Raw genomic sequence first — 23562 nt, forward strand, 5'->3', positions numbered from 1 at the left:
AAATGGCCTCACACCAAGATGGACTATCCCGGTTAACAAATATAAAATAAATAAAATAAATAAATAAATAAATGTGCTCTTATGACTTTTATCTCAGAGATGGGAATGGACTCAACTTTTACTCTGAATGGGGAAGTTGGTGAGCTAGACAGCAAAGAATGAATGTGTCACAGGATCCTCACCTTACCTCTGTCTCAGTGTTTGGTATGATGTAGAAGGCTTGGTGAGCCCAGTCCTAGTCTGTCAGAAAGAGTTAAATGAGTTACTTGAGTGAAGGTAGTGCTGCCATTTGGTCAGTTGTGTGGGCCATAAAAAAAAGTAACGTTTTCAGTTCTATTACTGTTATAGCAGTTTATTCAAAGCACAAATATGAAATTCATTAAAAAAATCGGAAATGCAGAAGACAGATTTCAAGCCAGATCTGTTCAAAAATATTGTTTTATGATTTGTAACTTAAAATAAAGTGTGCGACAGACAGGTGCATGCAGACGTTTCATTCCATATCAATGCCCTACACAGACTGATGTTTAAAGGAAAACAGGACTTGCATTGCTGTATGAGTAGCGTTCAGATAAGTACTTAACTGGATACGCAGCATTACAACAGAGTCTGCTCTGTTTCATTGAGGGGTCTTGAAGTTAAACAGAATACTATCTGTGTGATCACTTTTGATCATTATCTGCATTTATTTGTAGAATAAGAGACGTGCTGTAAGAAACAGTACCTGTCAGCTCTTCAAGCATGCAATAAAACAAAACGAATGTAACAAAGCAAGAATAAGTTATTAACACTTACTGCTTATTGTTGCACCTATTACTGCAGTTGCTTGCATCATTGCTTCCACAGGCAGGCCCACAGAGGTTGGAATAATCTGTCGAACTTCAGCAATTGAAAATGGTTTTGACAAATGTTTATTGATGCCCCGTTCAACTTCTTTTATAATGTCTTGGGCAGAGAGATGTGGTGTTACTGTTTGTTTTATAGTCTTTAAAGAAAAGTTATGAAGAGGTTATTCTTTGCATAAATGACATTATAATAACAAAGAAAATAATAAGTAATGTGCTGATAAAAGCGTCTAGAATGTTACCAACCCTTATTGCATTATGTATGGCCTCCTTGTTGAACTCTGCAAATGCAATCTCTTGATCATATATCCTAAGAAAGGCTGACGCTAGAGGTTTTTCAGCTGGTACCTCTCTCCATCGGGATAGCTGATAAAAGACATTTAATATGTTTGCTTAAATGTTGAGGATTAAAGTATATTTATATCATGCGACAGGTATTAGAATTATTCATAGAATTACAACACTAATCTTGAGCTCGAGTCACAGTATATAGTTTACTCCCAACTACAGCATCATACTGTAGTTCTCCCTAAGTCACTATGCCATGCATCTGCTTTAACTACTGTAACTGAGAAAGGTAGATGACATTTGTAGTAACTAACTGGCGTTAAATAAGTTCTGTAAAATAGTGAATGCATATCAAATAAAACAGTGTACAGAATTGATGAAAAGTCATACAAAAATAAAAACGCATATGTTGTGCTTCATAAATATAACAATTTTATATTTCTGTATGGAGACTATCCCATATTTATGTGTTATAACATTACCAAAGATCCACTTGTTGAAGACACCTTCTGATATCCAAAACAAAAGCCTTTGATCTAATTGACCATAACTTACTATTTGATAAATTAACTGAAATAGACATTAGTGATGATCCAAAACCTTGGTTTGTAGACTTCCTCACCAATCAATCCTTCACAGTGAAAGTAGGTACCACCACTACCTCTAAAACAGATCCCCTTATGAAAGGAGTCCCCCAGGGTTCCACTTTAGCCCCTGTGATATTTTCCATGTTTATTAACAAACTCCCATTTGATCATCCTCAGATAAATTTAATTCTTTATGCAGATGACTTGATGATCTACAGGTCAAATAAAAACCACTCTACTACACAAACTCAGCTCTAAGATGAACTCCAAACCCTCAATCAGTGGCTAATAGGAAAGAAACTTATACTCAATACCTCAGAAGCAAAGCAATGTTTTTGGAGTCAACCAAAAATAGCCAAAGCTACCCACAATATTAATATAACATTTGCTAACAATATCACCACAGAAACTACCACATCCTTCAAATACCTTGACATTTGGCTAGACCCCCTATATTAAGTTTCAACTACACATTCAAAACACATGCAAACAGATCAACACATTACTGTTCTGGGTGAACAAGCTATCACCTCTTCTGCCAAGCCAGACAAAGCCACCACAGGCAAAGGAATACTCTTATTTCAGCTTAAATATGGACTACTCATTATAGCTTCATGCTCAAAGAAAAATGCTACTACCTTAATACCATCTCCAATAAAATTTGTTAGTTCTTTAGTAAGTCCCCCCATAATGAACAGCACTGCCTAACTCTTGCCAAAACTAAATGGCTCCTATTACATTGGAGAGCCAACCTCCTGTTAAGATCACTAATTCACAAAGCCCTGTCTCATGAGATATCATCCCCTCTCTCTCATAAACTTTTCACCAAAACCCCACATATAATCTCAGGGGTCTTTCTCAATTTCAACCCTCTCTACTAACTCCAAAAGCTAAACTTTATTGCACTGTCCATACATTTTCCATCCTAGCACCTAAACTATAGGACACCATTCCTCTCTCAATTCTAGCTGTCCAAAAATACTCAGACTCATACCTCTCAATTGTCCAGATTTTGACAGAATGTCCAGATTTCTGCCTCATTTTTGGTCTGTTAGTCATAAAATTTGCAGTTTTCTGGCAGAACATTGAAGATTGAAGTCACAAAATAATGACATACATTAGAGATTCAGACTTCATACCTTTCAGCAAAATGCATGCTAACACATATTCTATTATTTCAGCAACTTTCTAAGTTTACAGGAGCAATATTTAAAATTTGTCCCTATTTCTGGGCCTTTGTCTCCTCACTATTTTAGGCTTTGTCCAGATTTCTTGAGCTAAGAGGCTGAGAGATATGCTCGGACTTCAGGCAAAAATTCAAGGAACACCTCTTCACCCAAACAAGGTATAGTTACAGTCACTCAAGTCATGTTACATAAAATCTGCAACTTTCTCTCACACCCCTTTATCTCTATTTCACCCTTCCTTATCTCATAGGTTCATAGGTAGGTACTAGGCTATTGGCCCTAGGGCCTATACAAGCCCAGCCAAAAAGGTACCCTGGCTTTTGCCACCCAAGAACATTATTTTCCTGTGCCACTGTCGAGCAGAGCCACATAAGTGATCCCTGGGGTGAATTTCCTATTTCCCATCCAATCATCAAGATTTTTCTTGAAGAGTGCTAATGAGGAGCTTTGTTTGATATAGATAGGTAGTTTATTCCAGAGTATGGAAAGTCTCTGGGACAGGAAACTATCCCTCTGGGATGTTTTGTTTATTGTAGTGACAAGGTTTAGGTCCCTAGAGCGTGTAGCTTGGAGGGATTGGGATTTCTTTAAGTGGAGCATGTCCAACAGCTCTGGGTTTGACATAGCTTTGTATGTTAGGCAGAGATCACCTCTGAGTAGGCGATATGCGACGGAGTAAAGCTGGAATTTTTTGAGACAGCTTACGTAGGTCATCTGTTTGAGGCCAGTAATCCTCTTTGTGAGGTGTTTCTGCAGCCTTTCCAGTTGCTGTAGATGTCTTGTGAGGTACATACCAAAAGGGGCATTGTACTCTATAATGTGTCTAATGAGTGATGAGTAGAGGGGAACAATCACCTCTTTTTTTTCTGGATGAGAAACCTTTTGTGATGAGGTGTGCCACGTAGAAGGATTTCCTGACTACTGTGGCAATGTGATTATCAAAGGAGAGACTACTGTCCACCTGTGACCCAATGTCTCTTATAACACTTTTGGTGTTAAGTATACTACCGCCTATGTTGTAGTTCATGGGTACAGAGTTTTTACTAAAGGGGATGACAATGCACTTTTTGGCATTGAGCTTGAGGCCATGACTTTGACACCAGGCATCTGTCTCAGTGAGGCCTTTTTGTAGGATGTCCACATCATTAGGAGTTTCGATTATGGCTCCTAGTTTGCAGTCATCTGCAAACTTCATTAGCCTAAGACCTTCTGTGTTAGCCTGTACTTCAGAGAAGTAGATACCAAACAGGAGAGGACCCAGGATTGAACCCTGTGGTGCTCCACTTGTCACTGGTCTGAAGTCGGATTTGGAGTCTGCAACTTTCACAGTGTGGGTTCTGCAAGTGAGCCAGTTGGCAACCCATCTTGTGACATAGGGATTTATACCTAGTTTAGTGAGTTTATCTATAATTCCAGAGTGAGGGATGGTGTCGAAAGCCTTGGCAAGATCTAGATAGGCTGTGTGAACCACCTTACCCTCATTTACGGCTTTGGTAACTGCTTCAAAGAAGTCTATCAGGTTTAGGAGACATGATCTGCCTTTTACAAATCCGAACTGGGTGGGGTCCAGAGTTTGGAGATTACCAATGTCTTTGTTTATAAGTTTCATGATGATACATTCCATGGCCTTGCAGACCAGGCTTGTCAGGCTAATGGGATGGTAGTTCCCATGGTCCGTGTTGGCTCCCCCCTTGTGGAGTGGGATAACCGCCGCTGTGTGCCATTCAGTGGGCACAAAGACTGAGGTGAGGCTATGATTGAACATGATACATAGGTGGGGTTTCAGTTTGTTCTGTAGTTCACTTAGAACGCAGCCTGGGATGTTGTCTGGTCCCATGGATGCTGTGTTCTTGGCATTGGAGAGTGTGTATTTTACCTGTGCAGCCGTGATTACAGGAACTTTGCATTCGTCCGGTATAGAGATGGGCCCTTTAGGGGGTGAGAGGGGGGTAAAGTTAGCACTGAACCTATCTGCCAGGATGTTGGCAATATCAGATGGGTCTGTATATTTAGTGCCATTGTGATGTAACTCAGAGCAGATCTGAGTGTTGCCATTGAGATTCTTGACATAGCTATAGAATGCTTTGTGGTTATCTTTAGAATCAGTGGTGATTTTATTTTCATAACTAGCTTTGGAGGATGTTATCAGGGATCGCAGCGTCTTACTGAGGCTGACCAGGGAGCTCCTCCACTCATGTGATTTTACTCTCTTTTGCAACAGTTTCTTCCTTCTGTTGTAAAGTTTGTTTATGGCAGGGGACCACCAGATTGGCTTCCTTTTTTTGGAGGATAGCGTCTTGGTTCTGTTTAGAATAGCATGATCCATGCACTTGTGTAAGTGCTTATAATGTGCAATTGTGTAGGATTCAGTAGTTGTAACTGTATTGTCCATCTGCATGGGTGTCATGAAGTTCACCACTTCTGTCTTAAGAAGCATGAAGTTGGCTTTGGAAAATTTTTTTACTGTGGTTTCCTTAATGGGGGGTGGGGACAGGATATGGATATCTAGGGTGATTAGCTTATGGTCGGATCGGACCAATGAGGCATTGACTTCAGGGTTGGAACACTGGTCACTCATGTTGGAAATGACTAGGTCTAGGATATTGTTGCCCCTGGTGGGGGTGTGGATAAGTTGATCCAGGGCATTGGAGTTTATGAATTCCAGAAAACATTGAGTGAAGGAGTTGACACATGAGTAGTTTTCCCAGTTAATGGTGGGGTAGTTGAAATCGCCCATTATTAGGGTGTTTGGTTGAACCCTAATATTTTCCAGTATATCAAGAAAAGCGGAGTGGGAATCCTGGGGCATGGTGGGGGATCTGTAGCAATCTACAATTTGGATTGCAGTTTTGCCCAGAGTTAGTTGCACTTGGATAACTTCGGATGCATTATGCTGAGCAACTTGCCTTGAGGTGTGGATATCCTTAGTGAATACAGACACACCTCCGCCTTTGGTGTTCTTGTCCAGGTTACATGTGGAACATGTGGTATGAGTTATAGCCTGGTAGTGCAGTGCAGTCATCTTGTCTTCTCCTTCCTTACTTACTGCCTCTCATTCAATTTATTCTACTTCCCTCTTCTCTTACATCTCTATCAAACTTCTCCTTTATACTCCTCTTCCCTTTGCATGCCTCTCTTACCTTTTGTCTGTATTTCCCCTTCGTACCCTTTCCTGCAACTTTTCTTACTTGCTTGTGCTAATGTCTTCACACAATCTATATAATGATATGCGGCCATCCCTGCAGCATAAGCCGTCTCAGTCATTATGGCTACATCTTATCCATAAAGCTTCTGCTAAACATAATTCCATTTTTCCATCTATGCTTTGATATTGTAAACTGCTTCTTGAACTAAATGCTGTAGCATATTCTTGCATCTGGAAATCTCTCTCTCTCTATATTATATGTGTGTGTGTGTGTGTGTGTGTGTGTGTGTGTGTGTGTGTGTGTGTGTGTGTGTGTGTGTGTGTGTGTGTGTGTGTGTACGTGTGTGTGTGTGTATATATATATATATATATATATATATATATATATATATATATATATATATATATATATATATATATATATATGTTTTAGCATATCCTTGTGTCTATAAATATGTTTTTTTCATTTCTTATATGATACTAATTACATAGGATATGCCTGCAAATGGTTCATTGAGATGAGTGTACTACCCCAGTAAATCTACCCTTTCTCTCCAGAGAAATAAGGCAGCTAGTACAGTTTTTAGAAAACCTGTGTTATTTTATTTAATCTTCACAGACAGATGAGTGTTCTTGAAGTTAAATCTTAATGGTTTTACAGAAAGGTCTGCCTAGGTTACCAGGGCTTTGTGCGGGAAGGGGTCAGAATAGCAAGGTGTGGGGGTGTGTTTTAATTGGAGGAAGTAAAATACACCTAATCTGAATATGATCAATTGTCTGTCAATGGGGGTGGAGATAGAATAAACCTAATTTGAAAATGACCAAATGCCAACCAATATAGTGGGGTGTATCCATGCTTGCTAATCCGCCCCCAACTACTTACAGTATTGTGTTATACAGTAATGTTAGTTAATCATATTCAAGATAAATCTAACAAGAACTAAGCCTGTTCAAGCAGAATGATTCCTTTTCCCCTGTTTAAATAGAACCACGTGTTACTAATTTAACTGAACAACGTCATGCTCGACTTACCAAGGATTTCCCAACATTTATACATTTTAAAACAATGTCGCCAAATGGTGTCTTCAGATCCATCTGACAAACCAATAAGTGTAAGTGCCTTTGTGTGTGTACAGAATGAACCAGCTTGTTTTATGGTGTCCGCTTGTATGAGGTTCATGACAACTAAGATTTATTACTGATTTCAGACATACAGCTATTAAAAATATAGTGATCATGATAAAAAGTCATTCCACTGAGGCAGCCCTGGATCCCTCAAACCAGAATCAACAAAACAGACTGTGAATTAGCTTTCTTAGTATTAAAATGCTTTTGACAGATCTGCAAGTACTGAAGCCAGGTAGTTTGTGAGCATTTATGTTATAGGAGTGTAGTGGCAGTGGTTTGTATCATAAACGTTAATTTGAAAAATTAAAATTCCTAACCGCTCTAAAGTTCTTCCATAAAAGTTCTTTAATCAGGACACTTGTTTGGGCTGGTTTTTGCAAAGCAATATTTTGTACATTTTCTGGTTCATATATATTAATTAAAAAGTACAACCAAAACTCACTGTTTTCATGACTTGCTTTATCTTGTTAGATATCAGTGACTGTGGAGATGCAGAGTAATGCCGGAAGAACAATTCCTGTAGGCCTTCTGTTCGGACAGTAAACTATCAAAAAGAATAACATCATAGTTATTATGTATCATGGGTCCTGAGAACAACAGATAAAAGAAGATTATTAGTGAGCATGTCTTGCAGTGAGTATTTCTGGCAGTGCATGCAGAGGCATAAGGTTGTAAGCTATAGTTCTTCTGGTACAGGGTTTGATTCTCTCACCCCCTCCTTTACCAGCTGTGTGACCTTGACATTGCTCCCAGGTTGCCCCTGAAAAGAGACTATGTGCCCACTGGGAGAACCTGGTTAACAAGTAGGTATTATTATTGAATAGCTGATGGTGTCAAAGATTTCAAGAAAATCATGTCAGTGCCAGTTGTTCAGAAGTAAATTGTATGTTGTAGGGCAAGAAATCATTTTTTTAGATAAAATTTTTCCAATTCAAAAGAAGATTGTACAGTGCTGTATCTCTAATATTTCAAGTCATATGTCCAAAAAAAAAGAGCTAGACACGTTATATAAAAAACTGCATTTTTCCAACTTACCTCATTATCTGCTTTTTGTAAATTACAAAAAATGTGAACAATGGCACTTGTATTATACACAAGAAATATATTTTTGTTGTGGACATAGTCCCTCATACCTCTGTTGCAGGAGACTGCAGTCATTGTGAGCGTGTGGAACTCATTTTTTTTTTCTTTTTAAAAGACAAAGCTGAAAAATAGTTTTGTTCAGCCACTTGTCTGATATCTGGCCCTTGGTGAAATGTCCAGTTATCATCACCTTATAATATTTATGTATTTATTTATTTATTGACTTCTGTTTGGTGGGAAAGTCTGAATGGGCGACAGGTACCCATTTTCAGCAAAGGCCCAGGGACAAAGGCTCCAGTACACAAAAATGTAATGTCATCTTACATTTACATAGTGGAAAATTTGATAATAAATTGGTTACAAAGCAACTAAAGTCACAATAATGTGATTACAAAACAATTATAATCAGCTTACATATGCATTCCGTAGCTCAGTAGTAGGCAGTGTGTATTACAATTTATGGATTATGGCAGTGTAATATAGTTTAGACAGACTTATCATGTAGTATTACCATGTATTGCATTAATCAAGTAATAACAGTTTATAGGAAGATCCAGAGGAAGAGATAAGGTGAGACGGTAAGAGATGTTGGGTCATGTGAGAAGCCAGTGTTGGTGAATGCAGTGCAAGACAAAGTTCTTAGTAAAGTGATAAGTTGGTAAGGAAGAGTAGGGGATTGTAGTGAGGTTATATGAGGTAGGAGTAAGTCAGGGTTGGATGGGGTGCTGCTATAGAGGGTATAAATCCTAGAGAAACTATCTAGGGGAAAGGGGGAATGGAGTGGGCAAGAAGGAAACAGATGATAGACTATATAAAGAAGAAAGAAATGTCTGAAGTTGTACAGGATGGGAAGTTTCCGGTATTGTAAGGTACCTCCAGGGTTGGTACAAGAGCAGAGCCAGGAAGTGGTTAAGAATTCCTTTAATGATTGTTAAAAGGCAATATAATGAGACATGGCCCTGATGACTTGTGGTAGGGTGTTCCAATTTTTAGCTAATGACTATGGGTAGAGATTTTTTCCAGACGTTTATTAGGTTTTGTTAATGGGTAGGAGTTGTTTGGTCTCAGAGGTCTGTTGGGAAGAGAGTTGTAAAGCATTGCACTAAGGGCAGAGCATGCTGCTGGTTTGAAAATCAGGTTATGGACTATAGTGAGTTGTATATAGATTAGTTGTTGGGGAAGTTCAAGCCATGCAAGTGATTATAGAGCACTACAGTGATATCTGTGATGAATGGCATTAATTGCCAATCTGTCAGTTTTGTTGTAGCAAGATTTGAGTTTATTTTTTTAGGCAGTAGTATAAATTGGTTAGGATAGGGGCTCCATGTTAGAGTGAGGGTAATAGGTGGTGTTGTCCATGGTGATTTTAGTAGATGTAGTTAAAAATTGTTTATGGCTCTAGAGCATACTAAGTTTTTAGCATTTTTATATTGTTTTGTATGTGGTGATCAGATTTTAGGTTATCATGTATACTCACGCCTAATAGTTTGGTATGAGGACTAAGTGTATTTGTTTGTTGTTGATCGACTAGATTTTGAATTAATTAATTTATTTATTTATTTATTATGGGCATAGGTCTTTGGAGTGAAAAGAAGTCAATTATCTTTATTTTTTGGGTTAATGAGAAGTTTGGCATTAGAAAACCAATTATTAATGGAGGTAAATGTTTCTTGTGTTATTTGTTGCAGGTGAGTCAGACTGCAGGATGAACAGATAATAGAGGAATAATCAGCATATTAAATAGGGGAGCCTTGTGAAGAAGAGGTAGGCAGATTGTCCATAAAGATATTAAAGAGGAGGAGGCCAAGAGTAGGCCAGTGAGGGCACCAGTTGTATTAGCTAGATCTGGAGAATGAGCAACCTGCCATTTCACTGATTGTTGTCTGAAAAATAATTAGATAACCAGAGGAGTGTGGGAGATGATAGTCCTAATAGGGAGAGCTGATGTAAGACATTAGAGTCAGTATGGAAAGCTTTGGAAAGATAAAGACATAGTGCTGAGATCAATTAGCCTGAGTCCCTAGCACTCTTTACAGTGTCCATGAAGGACATTAAAGGAGTTATGGGGCACTCTGATGGATCAAAGCCATCCTGAGTTGGGGATATTAGTTGGTTCTGAAGGAGATGGTCAGCCAGTTGTTTGTGTATCCATTTTTTTAGGAGCTTTGAGAAAGGAGAAAGTATTGCAATAGGACAGATGTTAGACATGTCTTCAGAGCTTCCACCTTTATGTATAGGGATAATATATGATGTTATGTTGTCCTATCTCACCTTCATTCTTACTTGGATGTGTTCAGAGCAAATCCTCGGCTCTGACTCAGCCAACTACACAGCCGGAAGCCTCAAACTTGGCTCGCGGCAGGTAGGTATTCCATGATGCAGTGGTGCAACTCTCTAGATCTCGTTTGCCGCTTTACAAGGTTGGATGTGCTCTTCTTGACCATGGCTAAGTTTTTTGTCTTTTTACATTTTACTAGCTTAAATGTCACACAGGTTGTGTAAAGCATTTTTAAAAGGTGCTTTCTTATTGAGACCTCCTTTTAAGGAACCACTTCCTCCTTGGAATTTAAATTTTGTCAACTTACATTGCCACCATTCGTGCTTTCTTCATCTTCCGACCTCAAATTTCTTTCCTGGAAGACCATTCTTCTAGTAGCCATAACATCTGCCAGAAGAGTCTCAGAGTTGCAAGCACTGTCAATCAGACCTCCATATCTGATCTTTCATAAGGATAGGGTATCATTATGAACTAATCTATCCTTTATACCTAAGGTTTACTCTCAATCCAATATAAATCAATCCATTGAGCCCCCAGTGTTTTTTAATAACCATAGCAAGAAAGCAGAGTATAAACTCCATCAGTTGGACGTGCATAGACAGCTCAGATTCTGTTTGCAAAGAACTAAATATTTCAGGAAATCTGATAGGTTCATAGGTTCATAGGTTCATACTAGGCTATCTGCCCAAGGGCATTTATAAGCCTAGCCCATAGTTATGTGGCTTTCGCCACCCCTTTAGTTTGAATAAAAACTATGCCTATCATTTTGCTGTGCCTCTGTCAAGCAGTGACGCTGAAGTAATCCCTGGGGTATATCTGCAATCTCCCATCCATTGGTCAAGATTCCTCTTGAACAAGACCAGAGAGGTGCTCTGCCTCACATGTACCGGGATTTTGTTCCACAGCATAGGGAGTCTCTGGGTGATGAATCTGTCCCTCCAGCACGTTCTATTTATAACCGTGTCAAGGTTTAAGTCTCCGCCCTTGTGGTTCTGAGGGATCTAGATTTTTGAGGTGAAGCATATTCATCAAATCTGGGTTTGACATGGCCTTATATGTCAGGCACAGGTCACCTCTGAGCAAGCGGTATGAGACTGAATAGAGCTGGAGTTCTTTCAGTCGGGCAGCATAAGACATATTTTTGAGACCCTTTATCCTTTTGGTGAGGAACTTTTGGGGCCTTTCAAGCTGCAGCAGGTGTCTGGTCAGATACATTCGAACGGGCATTGTACTCAATCATAGGTCTAATAAGTGATGAGTACAGGGGACGATGACCTCCCTTGATCTAGATGTGAATCCCTTCATGATCAGGTGGGTGATATAGAAGGTTTTCCTAACTACTTTAGCAACATGAGTGTCAAGCGAAAGGCTACTGTCAACCTGGGTCCCCAGATCTCTGATGACTTTTTCTGTGCTCAGTGGATTGCCACCTATATGGTAGCTAGGGGTAGCCTTGTTTTTCCCAAAGGGTATGACTATGCATTTTTGGCGTTTAACTTCAGGCCATGGCTCTGGCACCAGTTATCCATTTCTGTGAGGCCCTTCTGGAGGATATCTGTGTCAGATGTGTTTTCGACTATGGCCCAGTTTGCAGTCATCTGCAAACTTTGTCAGCCATAACCCTCCTGTGTTTGCTTGTACTTCAGAAAAGTAGATGCCGAACAAGAGTGGACCCAGGACTGAGCCCTGTGGGACACCACTTGTGACAGGCTTTGAGTCTGACATGGCTCCAGCAACTCTGACCCTGTGGGTTCTGTCACTTAGCCAGTTTGCAACCCATCTTGTGATGTATGGGTTTACATTCAAGCTGATGAGTTTTTCGATGCTACCTGAGTGGGGTATTGTGTGAAGGCCTTTGCCAGGTCGAGGTAGGCTGTATGGACTGCCTTTCCCTCATCAATGGCCTTGGTGACTGTCTCGAAAAAGTCAACCAAGTTTAAGAGGCAGGATCTGCCTTTGACAAAGCCAAACTGAGTTGGATCCAAAGTCTGCAAGTTCCCTATGTCTTTATTTATGAGTTCCATTATGATCCTCTCCATGGCTTTGCAGATAAGGCTTGTCAAGCTAATGGGCGGTAATTTCCAGGGTCTGTGGAGGCACCGCCCTTATGAAGTGGGACCACAGTCGCCGCGCCACTCCTTGGGTACGTATCCTGAGGTGAGGCTAAGATTAAACAGCTGTCCTAACTGTGGGTTTAATCCCTCATTGAGTTCATGAAGCACACAGCCGGGGACACCATCCGTCCCATGGTTGCTCTGTTTTGCCTTAGTGAGGGCAGTTCTCACCTGGGCGTTGGAGATGTTTGGGGGCTACAATCCTCTGGAATAGATATCTCTCCTTTTGGGGAGGGGAGAAGTTTGCACTGAACCTGTCAGCCAGTATGTTGGCAATGTGTGTAGGTTCAGTAATTTTCACATCATTTTGAACTAATTCTGAGCATATCTGGGAGTTTCCTCCTAGGTTTCTAACATAGCTAAAGAAGGCCTTATGATTCTCTTTAGAGTCCTTGGCGATTTTTCTCTCAAAATTTGCCTTGGATGATTTTATGAGAGCTCTTAGTTTTTACTTATAATGATCAAAGGTGTCTTACCTTTCAAGGATTTTGCTCTATCTTGTAGTAGCTTCCTCCTTTTGTTGTAGAGCTTGTTTATGGCTGGGGTCCACCAGACTGGACGCTTGCCTTTGGTACAGAGAGTCTTAGTTTTGTTTGGGATTGCCTGATCCATGCAGTCCTGTAGGTGCTGGTAGAAGGCATTTGTAAGTGATTCAGCGGTTTGAGTAATGTTTACCACTGGCTCAGGGGCCTTAAAGGAGACCACACTAGTTTTTAGAAGTGTGAAATCGGCTTTTGAGAAGTTTTTCACTGTGGTCTTTTTGTTTCAGGTGGGGCGGGATGAGGACCTCCAGCGAGATTAGTTTATGATCTGATCTCACCAGTGAGGGGTATACTTCGGTGTTGAACATTTTGATCCCATGTTCGTGATGATGAGATCAAGTATGTTTTCTCCTCTTGTGGGGATGGTGACTAGTTGTTCCATGGCATTTGAGTTTATGAACTCCAGGAATCTTTGGGTTAGAGTGTTCGGGCTTGAGTAGTGTTCCCAGTCTATATTAGGGTAGTTAAAGTCACCTAGTATGATGGTGTTTGGAGATACATTTATCCCTCCAATGTTTTCAGGAAGGCCATGTGAGGTTCCTGAGTTTGAGAGGGTGGCCTGTAACATGCTACAAATTGCAGAGCAGTCTTGCCTATGGTTAATTGCACCTGGATGGTCTCCGATGCATCATGCGTTGCCACCAACCTTGAGGTGTGGGTGTCCTTTATGAATATGGACACCCTCCTTTCTTGGTGTTGTCCGGATTTTGGGGCCGGAACGCATGATATGAGGTGAAACCTGTTAGTGCTGGGGTGCTCTCAGGAGCCTTGAACCAGGTTTCTGTCACAGCACAGACATCGATGTTCTCCATATTGAGAAGGGCCTCGAGTGCGTGCATCTTGAGATTGAGACTTCTGGCATTGAGCAGCATTACCCTTAGTTTTTTCCTTTTGGTGTTCTAGGGTGGTAGGTTTAGAATTTGAGCCTTGCCTAAAAAGGCACTATGGGGTGGCAAGAGCCTTTGCCAATATCCGAAGCCCAGGGTGACAGGTGCAAGCCGTCCCTTGCGAAGCAGCGTGGCTTGTCCAGCATGTCATCCCAGGCAGACAGACATTGATCCCCTTTGAATGACACCAGAATTTAAGCCAATTATTAAAGCTGATCATCTTATCACTGTATTGTGGCATCATTCTAGGTGAAGGTAGGATACTGCTCAAGGTCAGGGTCATACCTGCCTGGGCTACATAATCAGAGAGCTCCTCGATGTCCCTTTTCATGTAGTCCAAGGAGGTACGTCTCAGGTCGTTGACACCAGCGTGGACAATGACTGAGTCATACTTGTACCTGCTGTTGAGAGACCTGAGTGCTTGCGTTATGTGGTGGATTCTAGCGCCTGACAGGCAGCTTACTGTGACCTTCTCTTTACTCAGTCTGGTGAGCGGGACGTCAGTGTGTCTGACTATGGAATCACCAATGACAAGTGTGTCTGGCATTTTGTTTGGCCTTAAGGGCTGTGACTGTTTGACACTCTGACTGTGTGGTCTATGTGTTGCATGTGTTGGGTCGTGAGGTGGTAGTTGTTTGGGTGTCTGCTTTGGTGGCCTCTGCTGTTTTGGTAAATTTTTGATCAGAGCCTCCGAGTATGTCTTTGTGTGAGTATGTGTATGATTTGAAGTTGTGATGGTACCATGTGTGACTGGGTATGTATTGTGTGTGGTTACCTTCTCCTCCTGTCTGGTCTTGCCAGTCCTATGTTGAGAGAGCTCAGCCTCCAGTTTGGCCGTATAGTTGCATCTCTCGCATGTATTTGTGTTTTGTGGGAGAAGGAGAGGATTGTCTGTGTACATGAGGCAGTTGTAACATTGCCTCAATATTCCCAGGTTCACCAGTTGAGCTGGAGAGGACACTAGCAACTGATCCCTCGACATACTAGAAGTAGTAGATAAAGAGACTTTCAAAGGACTCGGGGAAGTGGGTTTTAGGCTGGTGGGGTACTATCTATAATAAGAGTGCTTTATCAAGGTGCAAGTACTGTAGGAGTAAGTGCTAGGCTTTACAGATAGAGAATAGTCTACTTGGGAATCAAGTAGAGATGAACTTTTCAGTTATAGGATATGCTGGTTAGATCAGCAGTACAGCTCGAGGAAGGTAGTTTTAAGGGAAAATTGGAAGAGTGGAATTTAGATGGCCCAAATAGTTTAACCTTGTTTAACCGCCGCTGCTCTTGTGTGCAACAGTGAACTCAGCTAAATCGCGCTTACGGCGCTTAGCGTGTTTTATAGCAGGGGGCTGAAGGGAGCTAGGAATTGGCCCAAAACGACCAATGGACTACTAGTTTCTGGCTGAAACTTCACCAAATCAGACAAAAAGGCCGCTCAGTGCTTCCAATTATTCATCTCCTTCACTGAGGCAAAAAAGGCTATGTCAGTTTCTGAAGTCACCCTTTCAAATTGGCTCTCAAATTGTATCACTTTTATCTATACCTCCAATAATAGAAAGCTACCATTCAGAATTAGGGGCCACTCAACCAGAGCATTAGCTACATCATCTGCTTTTCAGGCCAGAATGTCTATGGACAGTATTTGTGCTGCAGCTACATTGGCCAATCCTCATATGTTTTTCACTCATTACAAAGTGGACTTGGTCTCCAGGGACAGAGCCTCCTTTTGTTCCACTGTGCTCAAAGGTGTACTCTTGTGATCCACCTTGGAAAAAGGTGCTAGGGATGCTGTCCCATCCAAGTAAGAATGAAGGTGAGATAGGACAACATAACACAAAGAAGTTATGTACTCACCATAACGTTCCATGTTTGTTGTCCATTTTGCCATTCATTCTTATGACCCCTCCCTCCTTCCCCCATCTGAGGACTCCTAGGGGATCTGGTGGTGATCCTTCCTCTTTATATGAGCTCCTTGACTCAGTTTGTTTCTCCCTGACATGGGGTCTTACACACACACACACACACACACACATATGTATATATATATATATATATATATATATATATATATATATATATATATTTTACTCATTAGTATGTTGGCAGCAAACAAGATCTGGAGAGTTGCACCACTGCATCATGGGATACCTACCTACCATGAGCCAAGTTTGAGACTTCCAGCTGTGTATTCAGCCAAGTTGTAGCCAAGGATCGGCTCCAAACCCATCCAAGTAAGAATGAATGGCGAAATGGACAACAAACATGGAACATTATGGTGAGTACATAACTTTTTTTTTCTTCTTTAGAAATTGTATGTGGGATTCAAGGATGGATTTATTGATAATGATGTTTACTGGGTAGGTAATGGAATCTGCAGTGAGTTTGAGATATTCATATGGAAGGTTATCTACAGAGGTAGAAGAAAGTTTTAGCATTAGAATAAGTTTTATTAGTAGAGACTGGTTGAAGACTAAAGGACTGAGAGTTAGTACTGACATCATGAATGGAATTGGCTGAAACAGTGGAATAATAGACATTACAGAAACTAAACAACTAATAATTTGTCACTGACCTACACTGTTTGTTAGGCATTAAGAACCCCAAATGCTCAATCTACCAATTATATGTCTATCAGCATTCCATCTTGATTGAAATGTTGCACTACCTTACTTTGCAAAAAATATTATATAAATCTGCATGTTATTACTGTAGCCATTCTGAATAGTTCACGATTGAAAATGTTCTAAAAAATAGTTCACCCACCTTATAACAGAAAAACAAACAAATTACAGTAAGAACTACCATTGATTTGTTTATACAGTATATGAATTCAATGCCCATTGCAGATTATATTCTGTGTTTGCACACTGCTATACATCCAGAAATGAAAATGAGCATAGGTTTTTCCACATGATGAGCTTCATGGCCAAAACAGCAGGAGGAACATAGTTTTAATAAAATAATAATCCTATGAATGATGCATCTGTAATGTTAAGTACAATACATTTTTACACAGCTATTTTTCATATGCAAGTATAAGCCCACCATTGTGGGCTATTTTAAGCCTAGCCCCTTTCAATAGTGAGAATCAAACTATGTATCTTGGGTCTGTGAGGTAAACACCTTAACTATTATACCAATCCCCAACCTTTTGTGTTATACTTATTTGCCAACAATATGCATTGAATTCATGCTTAAGATTTCTAAGACATTACTCCATTCTTTCAGCAATAAATTACATATAATAGTAAATAAAGTTATACTTTTATAGGTGTGGTAAAACATCTTCTGAGAACTGTAAAGCTCTAACAACAGATTTTAGCTATATTTAGATCATCATTTGGACAATATACTGAAGATAATATGTGTCTGATTCTGTATTATTTATAGCTCCCAGGATATTCCACTTCAGTTTCCACTTACCAAAACGCCATTGTCTCATCTTGAATGGTTGTCTTTTTGCGTGTTTGACCTTTATACCCTTTGATTTGTATTTAATAGGTACTGTATTCAAAATTACATGAAAGATTACTTTTTATCACAAAAAAAGCATACATTTGATAATCATGGGCCTGTGTCTTCATGCTATAGTCAAGGGCTCTGGCTGTAGTGACAGGTAAAGTCTCTGCATAAGATAAATAGTTCTGGGAGATATAGTACGTATGGCTAACACACATCTTAGAAGGCAGCAATGTTACTTCCATATATGCCTTCTGGTAAAACGTATATTAAGAGGTTATTTATGTTCAACTGATCTTCCTGGTCCTCTAAGCAATTTAGTAAAATCTGATTCTTACTTTAGAGAAGTTCATTTATAACCAATTGTGAAGTGAAATCTGGGTTATTTAGGATGCTGTTGATACTAGAGATTTTAAGATGAGCTAAATGACTAATAGTTTTATTATACCATGTGGTTGATTGGTGTTACCTTGTACATTAATAGTGTGAAGAAAAAGATACTTATGCGCTACAAAGCGTTGCTTTTGATTAACATACAAGTTTCAGAATTCTGAGAGTCTGAATCTGACAGTTTATAGCAGAGGAGCAAGTGTTTACAGATTTAAAGATTTTTGATGAAACAAAAAATATTCAGGTCTTGAAATAAGGACCATGAAACATTATTAGGAAAAAATCTAATATACATATATACATATGGGTCCCTATCAGTTGACTGAGTTTTCAGAAATTCGAACTCCATATGGTCGAGACCATATGATCGAGTTCTTGAAACCTCAAAGCTTTTGAATGGAGCTCACAGCAAGTATCAGGAAATTTACCCTTTTCCTCAGTAGTGCAATCTCGGAGTTGGTATATATAATTTGCAGGGGGTATGGGGGGCACAGGGTGGCTTGCCCCCTGCCAAAACATAAAAAAGGTAAATTTTTTTTTTGTTTTTTGATGTTCGAGTTTTCAGAAACTTGATCGTATGGTCTCTTTGATATGATTTTAGAGCTTATGAAAAGTCGATCATCTGACATAGACCCATATATATGTGCGTATGTATGTTTATATATAAATATGTCAGCTTTGTTTTTATTAAATAGATGTAAATGGATTTTTTTAAAAATGTAAGATGAAATTTGTCATTCAGGACCCATAGATCTATTGAGATGACACTAACACATGACAGCCATTACTGAACTTGTCTTTTTTTATAATTCAAAGGAGGATTTGTATTTGTTGTCTTAAACAATACTTGGACCATCATGTGAAAAAGAAACGCAATGTGGCAAAAAGAGCAGCAGTTGACACCATGTGCTGACAAAAATGAAATTATGCATCTTGGGAGGAGTGACCTGGAGAAGGAGTTCAGTTAGAATGGAAGCAATAACAGCAATAAAAGTGGACCTCGGCCAGTGACTGGGGAAGAAAGGACAACAGTGAGATAAAAAGAGCAAAACAATATGAAAAAAGGAAGTTCACGGGAGATATAGGAACACACAGTATAAGGTAACAGCATGAAAAAGCAGGAAGTCATTATGCCTTTTTAAAGACAGATTCTTACTGGAATATTGTGGAGTTGTCATATTTTTAAGGATGAAGACTGAACAGATATATTCAAGAAAGGCATTAAATATGGAACATGGTTTTCACCAAAAGCCATATAAAGCAAGATTAAAAGCACTTAAGATGTACAGCTTGGGAGAAATAAGGCAGAGGAGAATATAATGAAAATTCATTTGCGACTCATGAAAATCACCAGCATGGATACTTCATTTAAAAAGCAGTTCATGAAAACAAGCGGGCACATTGTGACAATATAAGGTAAATGGCTTACTTGAGATATGAGAAAGCACTTTCTTTTTTTTATATAAAGGGCGTCAGATGATGGAAACATTCTTCTTGAAATTTCCAAAGGGTCAAAAGTTATAACAAAGTCCAAGAAAGCATGGAACAAGCATAAGACCTTTATCTGGAATATTAGTAAAAAGTAAGCTACTGGTTATGAATGGTGTGCAGTGTATCTAGCAGAAAACAAATAACTTTTTGTTTTTTTATTCAGATAAGCCCAATGTATACTGGGTCCCCTTTTTAGGGGACATGTGGGGCAATGTCCAGTTAAGTGGCTGCTCTGAGTCATACAGTAACCAAATGGAGATTGTGGGAAGCAGTCCTAGGACTGCTTCAGGGGCTAGGTGTAGAAGCAGATAGTTTTAAAATTGTGATTCAAGCTGGAAGAGGGATATTAACAACTGCTGTGGTTCAAAAGCTACCCGTCCAATAGGTATCAGTAAGTAAAATGGCACTCCATGCTCTTTCCTTACCTGCCAGTTACCACTATTGTACCACAAAGCTCTATCCCTGGTCCCTTCCTCTTTAACATTTTCATCAGCACCTTCTATACTTCCACACAACAGGCTATCTTAATACAATACACAGATGATTCCACTGTCATTTTCACATCTGACAACATGGTACATCTCAAAAAAATTACTCAGAAGCTTTAACAACCATTGGAACATGGCTACATAACTCACAACTCATGCTCAACCTAAAAACTCCCAAACTGCTACTTTTTCCCCCAAATCCCTCCCTCGTGAAAAAACAAACTTTAATGTCCTCTCTCTTGATCATTGAAGTCACTTCTCATAACAAACTATTGAGGTGATAGTGGATGACAATCTTATAGTTGACCTGCATATACACAATGGCATAAGAAAATCTAATTAAAATTTTGGGATGCCTTACAGTGCCAAAAGCTTTCTGACCATCACAACTAAAACAACATGTGCCACTACTTATTGTCCCACTCTTCTTTATGGCACTCCCATCCTAACTAACCTCTAGGCTTCACATAAATTGACACTTGAACAATACTATAACAAAGTTGCTAAATTTGCAGCAAATACCCCTTTCAGAACCCACCACCGTATAGCACTGAAAAGCGTAAAATAGTTAGAACTGCCACATCAACTAACATATACACAACTTATTATCACCTATAAAATTATCCAGCATCCATCTGCCTGTCCAGTACTAAAAAACATTCAACACAACTATGTTGCTAGTTAATCATTGTAAACCTATGGCCAAAAACTCCTGTCTGTCTACAAACCTAGCAAATCTGCTGGGCATTGTCTGTCCTCGTACAAGGTTGCTAAGGCCTGAAACTCCTCATTTGTATCCATCAGGTCTTTACCCTATCTCCTGTCTTTCAAAACTACTGTAAAAGACTTCCTAGCTAAATATGGATCTGTTCTTGCTCAAAACTAGGATAAATTATAAACCTAAATTTGAGCAAGTACCGTTTCATTCCTTATACCTCTTTACTTTCCCTTCTTCACTTACTTCCTTACTCCTAACTCTATTCCCCTGACTTTCTCTCTAAATATACCATAAGCCTGTTTTCCCTCACTTCATGTTGCAATCCTATTTGTATTAGATGAACTTACTTTTAATTACTCAACAAACTGTTTATAATTTCTCTAAATATTAAATTATTGTCATATACCTTATAATATTTATTAACCAATGTTTTTATATTATGTCTAATTTGTTATAATTATTTAAGTTGCAGATGCTTTTGTTTTATTTTTGAAGTTTGCAAAATTATTGTTCTTAAAATATTTTATAATAATTTGGAGTTTATCTCCCCAGGCCTCTGCTGAAAATTTGCTTCTACCAATTGGACTTTCCCGGTAATCTAATGCCAATAAATAAATATTAGGAGTGCCTGTGCCATGCTGTCCTAATCTGCTGTCAAAATCTATCTGCGATATATATCTGTAAAGAAAAAAAACAAACAAAAAAAAACAACCACCCTTATATGCTGATAGAATTGAAGATGTCATGAATAGGACAACTCATAAGTGTTATTTTCCATACTCATTTATGAACCAAATTCAGGATGGGAGATAGTAAATGTGGTGGTCTTATTAAAAGAAAAGGAGCAACCCAAGTTACATTGTAGATCTGTTCATCTGATACTTTAAGTAACATAGTTTGTTAAAAAATAACAAAAAGTAGATTTTCCTGATGTTCTGAGGAGCTTCAAGTTGTGGTACAGCATGATTTGCAGAGAATAGAATTGTTCCAAACTTGTGTGAATTAACACTTATCTCGTTCAATTAGCACTTTCTCCATAATGAATTTACCTGGTATGCTATATATATGATTTAATAAGGGCTTCAAATCACTCACTAGTAAAAACTAATAGGCACGTGGATATATGTGTATGTCAAGACTGTAATGCAGTGTTTACAGTAAAACTAGTGCAATGGTTCCAAAACAGTCAGAATGAGGGTTGTGAACTGGCTGCAGCTTTATGCTTAAACATTCTAGACTGTTATTGACTCTTCAAAAAACCACACAGAAAAGCAAAGTTGCAGAAAGCCAGTGAACCAGAGAAAAACAGAATGCACGCAAAATACAAAGTATTTTAATAAAAACTCTAGCGCTTTGGCAACATACTCTTCCAGGAGTTGTTACTGACTCTTCATCTGGATATACATATACAGGATTATGATTGAGTTGCTGATCATAACCTGGTTATTACGTGTTTAAGATGAATTTCAATAATTTCACCTCAAGAGTGAAGCTCGAGAGGTGAACCTTGGCGACCCTGTTGAAAATACACAATTCAAGGTTATGATCAGTGATGCAATCATAATTCTTAGTAGTGCATGGAGCTTTATCTACTCCATGTATTACTAGTTACAAGGAAAAATGTATTTTGCAGGCTTTCAAAGCTGTAAAACACTTAATGGATGCTGTCAGAAAGGACTAATACAGTCCATTATGTTTACACTAAACTTTTATGCCTCTCAACTGTCACAGAACATCCAGATTATTGCTTCATATTTTTGGTCTGTTCCTCATAAAATCTATGGGTTCTGGATAAAACCACTGAGGATTACTAAATAAAAGCAGAGTTCATATCCTTCAGAAAATATATATGAACACACATCCTATTATTCTACAACTTTCTAAGTTTTTAGAGGAAGTTACAGGCACATTATTGGTACAGACAACAGGCAGAAAAAATATCTCTTTTCTGCTACTGTCATTTGCTGATCAGTACAGATAGATTATACACAACCTTAACAACTTAAGTAGGGGGCACTTAATTTATTCTGCCACTCTGGCACTTAAATTGTTTGTCTTTTTCCAAATATTGGAATGTAATCATCGTGCTCCATGCACTACATGTTTGTTCATCCTTGAATGAATTGCTGAATTATAAGTAAATTTCCATAGTGGTTAGTGGTCTGTCTTAGATGATTCACTGCAGCTTTCCTCAACATTGGGGAACAGACAGATGATTGATTGGCAGACTGTATTAAATAATGTGTTACTAAGCTGAATAAAGGACCTAAAAGCTTTTTAGTCACATGAAACTTTACAGATGTACATGATGACATTTTAATGGTTTCTTGCAGGTATATTGTTATCAGTATTAAACATAACACAGCAATTAAAAAGTGCCATACTGTAATGTAATTGTTTTTCTTAATAACCTGTTTAGTCTGTCATATAGCCTGCTAGATAGGAATGCTAAGATAGATCACTGACATATACATGCAACATTCTAAACTGCTGTTTTTTATGATTTGCTCTTGAGAAAATGCTACCCATGAAATTCAATGCTTTCTACAATCATTAGACAATGTCACCAAACTATTACATACAGCTATCAACACAGTTTCATGAAGCCATTATGTAGAACTGAAACACATTTGGTAGAAAATTATGTAACTGCTAAAACCCATACCTGGTATTTTCACACTAAAACAAAAACAGGGTAACTGTTTTTGCATAAATTTCCCCAGATAGTTACTCAGAAAAACAAAAAGTATCACTGAATCATCCACATAGAATCTTCACGTGCCTGACTGCCACCATTTTGAAAATTCACTTAGCTGAAGAAAATTATCAAACACAGAAATACTCATAAAAAAGTGTGATGTCCTTCTCTGGGCCAGTAATCAAGGAGCCTCAGTCCTCACCACTGATACCAGTGGAGAATGTTCACTTAGAACAAAAA

The 23562-nt window shown here is 38.9% G+C and overlaps 1 protein-coding gene across 1 annotated transcript in view; it reads right to left on the reverse strand.

Moving 5' to 3' along the window:
- LOC122813594 (vitellogenin-like) overlaps positions 1 to 23562 on the reverse strand; it is a 264282-nt gene that overhangs the window by 180703 nt on the left and 60017 nt on the right. Inside the window, exons 15-17 of the mRNA XM_044086005.1 lie at positions 7623 to 7724; positions 1092 to 1211; positions 796 to 985 (exon numbers count right to left, since the gene is read on the reverse strand). Of these exons, the coding sequence (XP_043941940.1) occupies positions 796 to 985; positions 1092 to 1211; positions 7623 to 7724 (412 nt within the window). The remainder of the gene's footprint in view (positions 1 to 795; positions 986 to 1091; positions 1212 to 7622; positions 7725 to 23562) is intronic.

The sequence above is a fragment of the Protopterus annectens genome, chromosome 10.part0, assembly GCF_019279795.1.
Source record: "Protopterus annectens isolate FY-2018-M chromosome 10.part0, PAN1.0, whole genome shotgun sequence".
In the NCBI taxonomy this organism is placed as follows: domain Eukaryota; kingdom Metazoa; phylum Chordata; order Ceratodontiformes; family Protopteridae; genus Protopterus; species Protopterus annectens.